The sequence below is a fragment of the Bufo bufo genome, chromosome 2, assembly GCF_905171765.1.
Source record: "Bufo bufo chromosome 2, aBufBuf1.1, whole genome shotgun sequence".
Classification (NCBI taxonomy): Eukaryota; Metazoa; Chordata; class Amphibia; order Anura; family Bufonidae; genus Bufo; species Bufo bufo.
Window position 1 is genome coordinate 69522487 of NC_053390.1, and position 12179 is coordinate 69534665.

Sequence of the window (12179 nt, forward strand, 5' to 3'; positions counted from 1 at the left end):
ATGTTGCTTCTCATTTGAAATATGTCTCCTAATATGTAACTGTGTCTGTCAGCATTCCCTGCGTGTTCAGTGTCTACATAGGGCTTGGTACGGTGATTACCAGTCTGGGAGCCGTCGTCTCTACACCAGACACAGTAGAAAAAGAATAAATGTTCCTCAGCTACAGTAAAGTGTTTAGGAGGGGATATTGACAAGTTTGCTGACTGTATTCAAGAACAGCCAGTAGAATTATGATTGTAGCTCTGGAGTATAATACAGGTTGTAACTCAGGATCAGTACTGAGTAAGCAATGTATGTACACAGTGACTTCACCTGCAGAATAGTGAGTGCAGCTCTGGAGTATAATACAGGATGTAACTCAGGATCAGTACAGGATAAGTAATGTAATGTATGTACACAGTGACTTCACCTGCAGCATAGTGAGTGCAGCTCTGGAGTATAATACAGAATGTAACTCAGGATCAGTACAGGATAAGTAATGTAATGTACAGTACAGACCAAAAGTTTGGACACACCTCATTCAAAGAGTTTTCTTTATTTTCATGACTATGATGGCATCAAAACTATGAATTAACACATGTGGAATTATATACATAACAAACAAGTGTGAAACAACTGAAAATATGTCATATTCTTGGTTCTTCAAAGTAGCCACCTTTTGCTTTGATTACTGCTTTGCACACTCTTGGCATTCTCTTGATGAGCTTCAAGAGGTAGTCCCCTGAAATGGTCTTCCAACAGTCTTGAAGGAGTTCCCAGAGATGCTTAGCACTTGTTGGCCCTTTCTGCGCTCCAGCTCACCCCAAACCATCTCGATTGGGTTCAGGTCCGGTGACTGGGGAGGCCAGGTCATCTGGCGCAGCACCCCATCACTCTCCTTCATGGTCAAATAGCCCTTACTTTCAAAGTTTTCCCAATTTTTCGGCTGACTGACTGACCTTCATTTCTTAAAGTAATGATGGCCACTCGTTTTTCTTTACTTAGCTGCTTTTTTCTTGCCATAATACAACTTCTAACAGTCTATTCAGTAGGACTATCAGCTGTGTATCCACCTGACTTCTCCTCAACGCAACTGATGGTCCCAACCCCATTTATAAGGCAAGAAATCCCACTTATTAAACCTGACAGGGCACACCTGTGAAGTGAAAACCATTTCAGGGACTACCTCTGGAAGCTCATCAAGAGAATGCCAAGAGTGTGCAAAGCAGTAATCAAAGCAAAAGGTGGCTACTTTAAAGAACCTAGAATATGACATATTTTCAGTTGTTTCACACTTGTTTGTTATGTATATAATTCCACATGTGTTAATTCATAGTTTTGATGCCTTCATAGCTTCAAAACTCTTTGAATGAGAAGGTGTGTCCAAACTTTTGGTCTGTACTGTATGTACACAGTAACTGCACCAGCAGAATAGTGAGTGTAGCTCTGGAGTATAATACAGGATGTAACTCAGGATCACTACAAGATAAGTAATGTACCATATATAGGTGAAACTCGAAAAATTAGAATATCGTGCAAAAGTCCATTTATTTCAGTAATGCAAATTAAAAGGAATTCCATTAATGCAGCTTAAAATTTGAATATTGGGAAAAGGGTCAATATTCTAGGCTCAAAGTGTCGCACTCTAGTCAGCTAATTAATCCATACCCCCTGAGCAAAGGGGACCTGAGATTGTGACTTTTGGGTTTTCATAAACTGTAAGCCATAATCATCCAAATTATAACAAATAAAGGCTTGAAATATCTCGCTTTGCATGTAATGAGTCTATCTCATATATTAGTCTCACCTTTTAAGTTGCATTACTGAAATACATAAACTTTTGCACAATATTCTAATTTTTCGAGTTTCACCTGTATACACAGTGACTCTAAGGCCTCTTTCACACGGGCGTTGCGGGAAAATGTTCGGGTGCGTTGCGGGAACACCCGCGATTTTTCCGCGCGAGTGCAAAACATTGTAATGCGTTTTGCACTCGCGTGAGAAAAATCGTGCATGTTTGGTACCCAGACCCGAACTTCTTCACAGAAGTTCGGGCTTGGGATCGGTGTTCTGTAAATAGTATTATTTTCCCTTATAACATGGTTATAAGGGAAAATAATAGCATTCTGAATACAGAATGCATAGTAAAACATCGCTGGAGGGGTTAAAAAAAAAATAATAAATGTTTAACTCACCTTAGTCCACTTGATCACGTAGCCCGGCATCTCCTTCTGGCTTCATCTGATCTCTGTGCAGCAACAGGACCTGTGGTGACGTCATTCCGGTCATCACATGGTACGTCACATGATCTTTTACCATGGTGATTCACCATGGTAAAAGATCATGTGACGTACCATGTGATGACCGGAGTGACATCATCAAAGGTCCTTGACCTATAATTAATGCTCACCACAGGTCCTATTCAGTTAAAGGGGACAGAAGGAGATGACGGCATTGCGAACAAGTGGATTAAGGTGAGTTAAATGATTTTTTTTTTTTTAACCCCTCCAGCGCTGTTTTACTATGCATTCTGTATTCAGAATGCTATTATTTTCCCTTATAACCATGTTATAAGGGAAAATAATAATGATCGGGTCTCCATCCCGATCGTCTCCTAGCAACCGTGCGTGAAAATCGCACCACATCCGCACTTGCTTGCGATTTTCACGCAACCCCATTCATTTCTATGGGGCTTGCGTTACGTGAAAAACGCACAAAGAGGAGCATGCTGCGATTTTCACGCATGGTTGCTAGGAGACGATCGGGATGCGTGAAAATCAACGCTCATGTGAACACTCCCATAGAAATGAATGGGTCAGGATTCCGTGCGGATGCTGTGCGTTCACCTTCCGCAACGCATCCGCGCGGAAAACTCGCTCGTGTGAAAGGGGCCTAAGGCTACTTTCACACTCGTGTTTTTTGCGGATCCATCATGGACGGATCCGTTCAGATAATACAACCGTCTGCATCCGTTCAGAACAGATCCGTTTGTATTATCTGTAACATAGCCAAGACGGATCCGTCATGAACACCACTGAAAGTCAATGGAGGATGGATCCGTTTTCTATTGTGCCAGATTGTGTCAGTGAAAACGTATCCGTCCCTATTGACTTACATTGTGTGTAGGAACGGATCCGTTTGGCTCAGTTTCATCAGACGGACACCAAAACGCTGCAAGCAGCGTTTTGGTGTCCACCTCCAGAGAGGAATGGAGACTGATGCATTCTGAGCGGATCCTTTTCCATTCAGAATGCGTTAGAATGCAAACTGATCCGTTTTGGACCTCTGGTGAGAGCCCTGAACGGATCTCACAAACGGAAAGCCAAAACGCCAGTGTGAAAGTAGACTAACAGCAGAATAGTGAGTGCAGCTCTGGAGTATAATACAGGATGTAACTCAGGATCAGGACATGATAGATAATGTAACGTATTTACAAAGTGTCTCAACTTTTTCCTCCGCCTAATCCCATATGTAAATTGGATGAAAGGGGCTGAACGTTGTCTACACTGTAATCAATAAAGGTGAATTACGTATATATGAGAAGGAATTGCAGCACATGCCCCACACACAGGATCCCACCGCAATACAGTAATTACATTCTATTTTACACAGTTCATGATGTTACAGTTCTATGTAGGTAAAAGTCAGTCTGATGCAAATAGTCCTTGGTATGGACTGTGCTCCATGCGTCTCCCCATCAATGAAACTGAAATAAACCATGGAGTGATAGAGTCGTCCTTCGGTGACAAAAAGGGAGAATTTCCCTGCCGTTCCTCGTTGCAACTTTAAACAAAAGTCCCATTTGGGGCCAGTGCTTGAAAGAGAGAAGAGGCACTGAAAAGCATTTCCATGAGATGGTCTCTCCAGTAAATAAAAGTCTCGGGTCAGAGAGAATTCCACTTAACCATTTCTTATTTCCGTTGGGTGACAACCCTGGCGGGAGCTGTAATGGCGACTCTACTGGTTGTCACCCAGCTTTTCCAAAAAAAAAAAACAGAAATAACTAATAATTACCTATGAATGTCCTAGGGAAATGCATTGAAAAACTTCCTTCAAGATGATTGTATTTACACAGTGTGCACACTGCGCTGCCTCCCTGTATTACAGTACGACACATCGTCGCGGTATTAACGTCCTGTGGTCACAAGGTTAGGCCAGGGGTCACATATATTCAGTGGCCACCATCTCTGGATTCCCCTTCTCCATCTCACATAGCTTCTTCTCTTCCTCGTTCTGCTGAAGATGTAGTCCCACCAGCAGCTTATATAGGAAGGCTCCGCTCAGGCCACCCACCATGGGGGCTACAATTGGCACCCAGCACCAGTAATTCCCAGCCCTGGAAGACACGACAAGCATGATATGAGATTCAGCCCGGACAGGGTTAACAATATTAATTCAGCTCGATTATTGCATGATTAAACATTTTCACTATATTTTGCATTTCAGCTCCTCCTAATTGGTTTTTGATCTTTCCTTGCTCAGCGAATGCGTAACTCTCAATTAAAACCTGTCCAACCGACTTGTAACAGTGCGTCATGGCTGTAAGAGGCGGATGGACTATCAGCCAGTCTGGAGGTAAAGAAGACTGTTTCTATTCACTGGTAGAAAGCAGAGCTCTTACAAAGCTGCTAAACTCTGTGTTAGGGCCCATGCACATGAACGTATTTTGTTTCCATGTCTGTTATGTTTTTTTTGCAGCCCGTATGCGGAACCATTCACTTCAAAGGGGCCGCTTTTAAACCAGAAATGACTCCGTGTGCGTCCCGTTGCCGTATGTCCGTTGCGCAAAGAAAATAGAACATGTCCGATTATTGTCCGCAATACAGGCAAGGAAAAGACTGTTCTATTAGGGGGCGGCTGTTCAGGTTCCGCCAAATACGGAATGCACGCGGACATCATCCGTATTTTATGCGGATCCGTGTTTTGCGGACCGCAGAATACATACGGTCGTGTGCATGAGCCCTCACACAGAGAATAAGGATGAAAAAAAAACACAGGTCTGTCAAGTCCAAACTACAGTCATCCTGTGTTGATCCAGAGGAAGGCAAAAAAGTCCTATGCGGCCCCAGTTCTAGCAATCAGCATAAGGCAAGGGCTAAACAGCCGACAAGTGTTTGTCTGTAACCTGCTAGAGCACTGGAGCTGTGCAGCTGTTTAAAGCATCTGTCAGCAGTTTTGTATGAAACATTTTGTATGAAACTGGCAGACCTGAAGTCATCTGTTTTAGTCCCACTGCAGAGAAATGAACCTCTTGGAGCAACGGGGACGTTGCCGTTACACCTAGAGGCTCTGCTCTCTCAGCAACTGCTGCGCCCTCTGCACTTTGAGTAACCGAGCCAGGCGGCGTAAATGTCATCACACTTGGCCTTGACTTCTCCTAACATCTTCTCGTGCTTATATTAAAACCTCATTTTGCTCAGCAATGTGGACACATATGAACGTGGGACCAACACAGATGTCTTCAGCTGCCAAGTGCACATGGAACAGGTCAGCCAGTGTCATAGGGACAAAGCTGCTGACAGATGCCCTATAAATCCACATTTTTTGAGGATCGCATACAGACCCTTTTTTTGTTTTACGGGTCTATCCTTGTGTTGTTCACATCCATATTTCCATTCTGCAAATTATAGAACATGTCATATTCTTGTCCATACTGCATACAAGAATAATCAGAGTCACGGGAGTGAGAAGAATGCAGAATGCACACAGCAGGTCTCCATATTTTTTGAAGACCACAATACAGACACGTTCGTGTGCATAAGGCCTTAGCAGGGGCGTTGCTAGGTTAAAACATTCGGTGCCTGGGCCCCTGATATTTTGTCCCAGCCCCGGCCCCAAATGTCCTGCCAGCTAGATACAACTGTATTGTCGTCCTTAGGACGGCAATACAAGTGAATCTAATTTTCTAGAAGAGTTGAAGGACCTGTGATGACATAAGTGTTATTCCCTCTGAGTATCTTGCAAAGACTTTACCTGCCACTTATGTGAAGCCTGCCTGTTACCAACATTGTACATATGGAACTATCTGAAGCCTGTAAATAGTTGAACTGTTCAGTAAAAAGAAGTTCTGGTTCACTGCAACTGTGTGTACCTCAATTATTCCTACAACAAATCGGTGTGCCACCGTTACCGGCACTGGCGTCATGAACTATAAGGGATCTTGCCACCGGCACACTAAACTTCCAACACCCAGGGCACCTCACCTACCACCCGGCCTGGTCCCTATATACAGAGAGTGCCCCAGAGGATCCATGTGCCAGCCTCTCCATCACTGCTGTACGCCTGCCCAGGGTCTTCTACAAATTGTGAGTACCAAGAGTAACCCTCGTTCTGCCTATTAACCCGTGACATCACATTCGCTCACCCTGCAGGACTGGCGTATTGCAACTGTAGGGGGCAGTATTACTAATGAGGGCATTCTAGAAGGGAATTATTATTGGTGGGACTATGAGGAGCTGTATTACTATGAGGGGCACTAATTTTTCTTCAGGATAGTATTTGGGGTATTGGGGAGCACAGCGAGCAGCAGGATAACACTGTGGGGACTCCAGGTTGGGGGATGATGATAGAAATGGGAGGAAGCTAAGATGTCTGTGTGTCACACTCTGCAGATACGAGGCGCCTGATAGAAGTTGTATGGACCAAATGGAGAAGATGATGACAGAGAAGATCTACATCCGAGGAGACGTCACCTGGGAGGTCCTGGATGTGAGAGGTATGTGCTGCTGTATAGCAAGTACAGTAAAATGCGGTGTGCGGGGGGAGGGTCGACTTAGAGAACTGGGCCATATTCATTGGGGCTTGGGCCCTGGATCTTTTAAGACCCTAGCAACTCCCCTGGGCCTTAGGCTACTTTCACACTAGCGTTTTTCTTTTCTGGCATTGAGTTCCGTCTTAGGGGCTCTATACCGGAAAAGAACTGATCAGGCATATCCCCATGCATTCTAAATGGAGAGTAATCCGTTCAGGATGCATCAGGATGTCTTCAGTTCAGTCATTTTAACTGATCAGGCAAAAGATAAAACCGCAGCATACTACGGTTTTATCTCCTGCGAAAAAAACTGAAGATTTGCCTGAATGCCGGATCCGGCATTTCTTCCCCATAGTTATGTATTAGGCCCGTTTCACACTTGCGTTGTCCGGATCCGTCGTGCACTCCATTTGCCGGAGGTGCCCGCCGGATCCGTAACAACGCAAGTGAACTGAAAGCATTTGAAGACGGAGCCGTCTTCAAAATGCGCTCAGTGTTACTATGGCAGCCAGGACGCTATTAAAGTCCTGGTTGCCATAGTAGGAGCGGGGAGCGGGGGAGCAGTATACTTACAGTCCGTGCGGCTCCCGGGGCGCTCCAGAATGACGTCAGAGCGCCCCATGCGCATGGATGACGTGATCCATGCGACACGTCATCCATGCACGTGGGGCGCCCTGACGTCACTCTGAAACGCCCCGGGAGCCGCACGGACGGTAAGTATACTGCTCCCCCGCTCCCCACTACACTTTACCATGGCAACCAGGACTTTAGCGTCCTGGAAGCCATGGTAACCATTCAGAAAAAGCTAAACGTCGGATCCGGCAATGCGCCGAAACGACGTTTAGCTTAAGGCCGGATCCGGATTAATGCCTTTCAATGGGCATTAATTCCGGATCCGGCCTTGCGGCAAGTGTTCCGGATTTTTGGCCGGAGCAAAAAGCGCAGCATGCTGCGGTATTTTCTCCGGCCAAAAAACTTTCCGTTCCGGAACTGAAGGCATCCTGATGCATCCTGAACGGATTTCTATCCATTCAGAATGCATTAGGATAAAACTGATCAGGATTCTTCCGGCATAGAGCCCCGACGACGGAACTCTATGCCGGAACACAACAACGCAAGTGTGAAAGAGCCCTTAGTGCGTGCATGTGCAGACCGGTAAAAACGTGAAAAAAGATACAAGACGGATCCGTCTGTCCGCACTGTCAGGTTTTGATTTTTGGTGACTGGAGTGTCACAATGTGAAACCATTTACATTGATCATAGGCAATGCCCCAGGTTTCATGTTGTGCAATAGTGATACTGCAGCTTTCAGTCAGACAGGATTTAAAAGTAAGGGTGGATTCAGAGGAACACTGCCAAACGCCGGCCGGAAGGAATATTGGAGATGGATGGTACATGTTGAGATTTTCTTGCCATGGACCAAAGGTCCGTGCTCAAAATCACTCATGTAAATGTGCCCATTCCCCTGAAAACAGACCAGATGTAAGACCTGTCCATACATAATGACCACTGACAAGGTGCAGGTCCCCAATAGAGATGTCGTGAACATAAAATTTTCCATTCGCGAACAGCGAACGCGAACTTCCGCGAATGTTCGCGAACGGGCAAACCGCCATAGCCTTCAATAGGCAGGCGAATTTTAAAACCCACAGGGACTCTTTCTGGCCGCAATAATGATGGAAAAGTTGTTTCAAGGGGACTAACACCTGGACTGCGGCATGCCGGAGGGGGATCCATGGCAAAACTCCCATGGAAAATTACGTAGTTGACGCAGAGTGTGGTAAGTTGAATTCGCAATGCGATTAATATAACCTGTATTAATCGCATTGCGATTACAACTTAGTCAAATTTGTGACACTGCAGCTTCAGAATGAATCTAAGATGGATGCTGTCCTTGCTTTTTGATTGGAGGTGGGAGGGTCTGGAAGGGAGGGTATGCTGATTGGCTGGAATGTGTCTGCTGACTGTGAGGTACAGGGTCAAAGTTTGCTCAATGATGATGTATAGGGGGCGGACCGAACATCGCATATGTTCGCCCGCCGCGGCAAACGCGAACAAGGTATGTTCGCCGGGAACTGTTCGCCGGTGAATAGTTCGGGACATCTCTAGTCCCCAATACAGATCAGGACTACAAGATCCCAGGTACATTCCCCAGCACCACGTCAAATGTGGTCTATTTGATTGTAAGTACAAAATGTCCTACTGAAAGTCTCTATGTCAGTGAAACTGGCCAAAAACTAAGATCAAGAAGGAACTCTCATCGCCACACAATAAAGGAAGAAAGGTAAGATCTGCCCCTACCTAAACACTTTTGCAGCCATGACCACAACATCACAGTCATGAAAGTATTGATATTAAAGGGGAATTTCAAATCACAGAGGGACAGGAGAATATGGGAATACAAGTTCATGATTTGACACACTCAGATCAGGAATGAATGTGCAGCGTCCCACATACAGTCAGGTCCATAAATATTGGGAAATCGACTCAATTGTAAAATTTGTGGCTCTATACACCACCACAATGGATATGAAATGAAACAAACAAGATGTGCTTTAACTGCAGACTGTCAGCTTTAATTTGAGGGTATTTATATCCAACTCAGGTGAACGGTGTAGGAATTACAACAGTTTGCATATGTGTCTCCCACTTGTTAAGGGTCCAAAAGTAATGGGACAGAATAATAATCATAACTCAAACTTTCCCTTTTTAATACTTGGTTGCAAATCCTTTGCAGTCAATTACAGCCTGAAGTCTGGAACGCATAGACATCACCAGACGCTGGGTTTCATCCCTGGTGATGCTCTGCCAGGCCTCTACTCCAACTGTCTTCAGTTCCTGCTTGTTCTTGGGGCATTTTCCCTTCAGTTTTGTCTTCAGCAAGTGAAATGCATGCTCAATCGGATTCAGGTCAGGTGAGTGACTTGGCCATTGCATAACATTCCACTTCTTTCCCTTAAAAAACTCTTTGGTTGCTTTTGCAGTATGCTTTGGGTCATTGTCCATCTGCACTGTGAAGCGCCGTCCAATGAGTTCTGAAGTATTTGGCTGAATATGAGCAGATAATATTGCCCGAAACACTTCAGAATTCATCCTGCTGCTTTTGTCTACAGTCACATCATCAATAAATACAAGAGAACCAGTTCCATTGGCAGCCATACATGGCCACGCCATGACACTACCACCACCATGCTTCACTGATGAGGTGGTATGCTTAGGATCATGAGCCGTTCCTTTCCTTCTCCATACTCTTCTCTTCCCATCACTCTGGTACAAGTTGATCTTGGTCTCATCTGTCCATAGGATGTTGTTCCAGAACTGTGAAGGCTTTTTTAGATGTCGTTTGGCAAACTCTAATCTGGCCTTCCTGTTTTTGAGGCTCACCAATGGTTTACATCTTGTGGTGAACCCTCTGTATTCACTCTGGTGAAGTCTTCTCTTGATTGTTGACTTTGACACACATACACCTACCTCCTGGAGAGTGTTCTTGATCTGGCCAACCGTTGTGAAGGGTGTTTTCTTCACCAGGGAAAGAATTCTTCGGTCATCCACCACAGTTGTTTTCCGTAGTCTTCCGGGTCTTTTGGTGTTGCTGAGCTCACCGGTGCGTTCCTTCTTTTTAAGAATGTTCCAAACAGTTGTTTTGGCCAGGCCTAATGTTTTTGCTATCTCTCTGATGGGTTTGTTGTGTTTTTTTCAGCCTAATGATGGCTTGCTTCACTAATAGGAACAGCTCTTTGGATCTCATCTTGAGAGTTGACAGCAACAGATTCCAAATGCAAATAGCACACTTGATATGAACTCTGGACCTTTTATCTGCTCATTGTAATTGGGATAATGAGGGAATAACACACACCTGGCCATGGAACAGCTGAGAAGCCAATTGTCCCATTACTTTTGGTCCCTTAACAAGTGGGAGGCACATATGCAAACTGTTGTAATTCCTACACCGTTGACCTGATTTGGATGTAAATACCCTCAAATTAAAGTTGACAGTCTGCAGTTAAAGCACATCTTGTTCGTTTCATTTCAAATCCATTGTGGTGGTGTATAGAGTCAAACATGTTAGAATTGTGTCAATGTCCCAATATTTATGGACCTGACTGTATGTGTGTAAAAGGGAAAATTAAAATATCTGTGTATTTGCAATGTATGGTATTTCCTATTATCAGGCTGGCATTGTCATTGCACTCATTTGCCCCCAGGTGGTGCTGGCACCACTCATTTATATAGCTTGGGGTGTGTCTAGCTCAGGGACATTCCAGTGTAGTGTATTGTAGTGAGAGAGGAAAGCAAGTGTATGGAGGAGAGAAACGATGTAGCTACAATTTCTTTCCTCTGGGACCTGATCCCTCCTGAAGAGGACAAACTAAGAGTAGTTACAGCAGCTTAGCACTGGACAGTAAGTCTACGTCTAAATATAAAGCAAGCCTAGTGAAGGTTAGAGCTGAGTCTGGCCTATGGACTTCACAAGCACAAGAGACCAAGAGTAACTTTCCAAGTTCCTGGACACAGCCGGATGACCAAGGGGCCAAGTTGTCCTTATTCACTAGAAGCCTTCCGGGATATAGTGAACCTGAATACTTCAGGAGAGCATCCTGCAAATAATGTCGCAGAGAGTTTGCCTGCCACGAGGGAGAAACGCCCCTATTGGATAGCTCAAGATAAGTAGAAAACAGTATATTTAGTACCTGAGTGCTATGGAAAGTGGACTTAAAGTAAATCTAATTATTCTTCGCCTATAAAGCTAAAATTGTAAAGCTAAAAACTGTTTGATTACAACCGACTCCTGATCATTTCTACTACTACTACACTCAACATTTGCACCTTACGGTGCTGGCGTCACGAACACAGGGGCCCAGCCACCAAAGCACCTTAAACACCTATAGCATCAAGGGCACCTCCACTTCCATCTGGCTGGTGTTCCCTGCCATAGAGAGTGCCCCGCAGGATTTAGTGCTGTCTTCCCCATCACTGTACGCCAGCCCAGGGATGCTCTGCTAACCATGAGTAAATTAACTACTACCCCCATCGGCCCACCGTAGCTTCATGTGTTGCCCCTGCGGCCTGGTCGTTACAAATGTGTCTCATGGATTTATGTCCGTCTACATCTCTTAAGGAATGTGGCCCTCAGATCTCTTGGGTTCATTGCATTCATGGACAGAACATCAATTTGAGGACAATAAAACTTTCACACTTCTTGTCTATAATTGCTCCAACAATTTACTGTTACAACTGTTTGTTTCCTCCTCCATCATACTGATCTGCTTTATTCCTATGTACTTTGGTGTAAAAAAATATGTGAATCTTCAGACACTGTAAGAGACGCCTGATGAAAATACCCACGTAGCCTCGAAAGTTCACAATTGTGTCATCATCTTTTCAGTTAGCCATTAAAAAGTATCAACCACTGTGGAACCGCAATCTTTTTTCATCTTGTGTATTCATG

General features: G+C 44.6%; 1 protein-coding gene across 1 annotated transcript in view; it reads right to left on the bottom strand.

Annotated features, from left to right (window-relative positions):
- Positions 1 to 3335: 3335 nt before the first annotated feature.
- LOC120992288 (aquaporin-7-like) overlaps positions 3336 to 12179 on the bottom strand; it is a 70468-nt gene continuing 61624 nt past the window's right edge. The window contains exon 6 of the mRNA XM_040421162.1: positions 3336 to 4315. Coding sequence (XP_040277096.1) covers positions 4141 to 4315 — 175 coding nt within the window. The 3' untranslated portion in view covers positions 3336 to 4140. The remainder of the gene's footprint in view (positions 4316 to 12179) is intronic.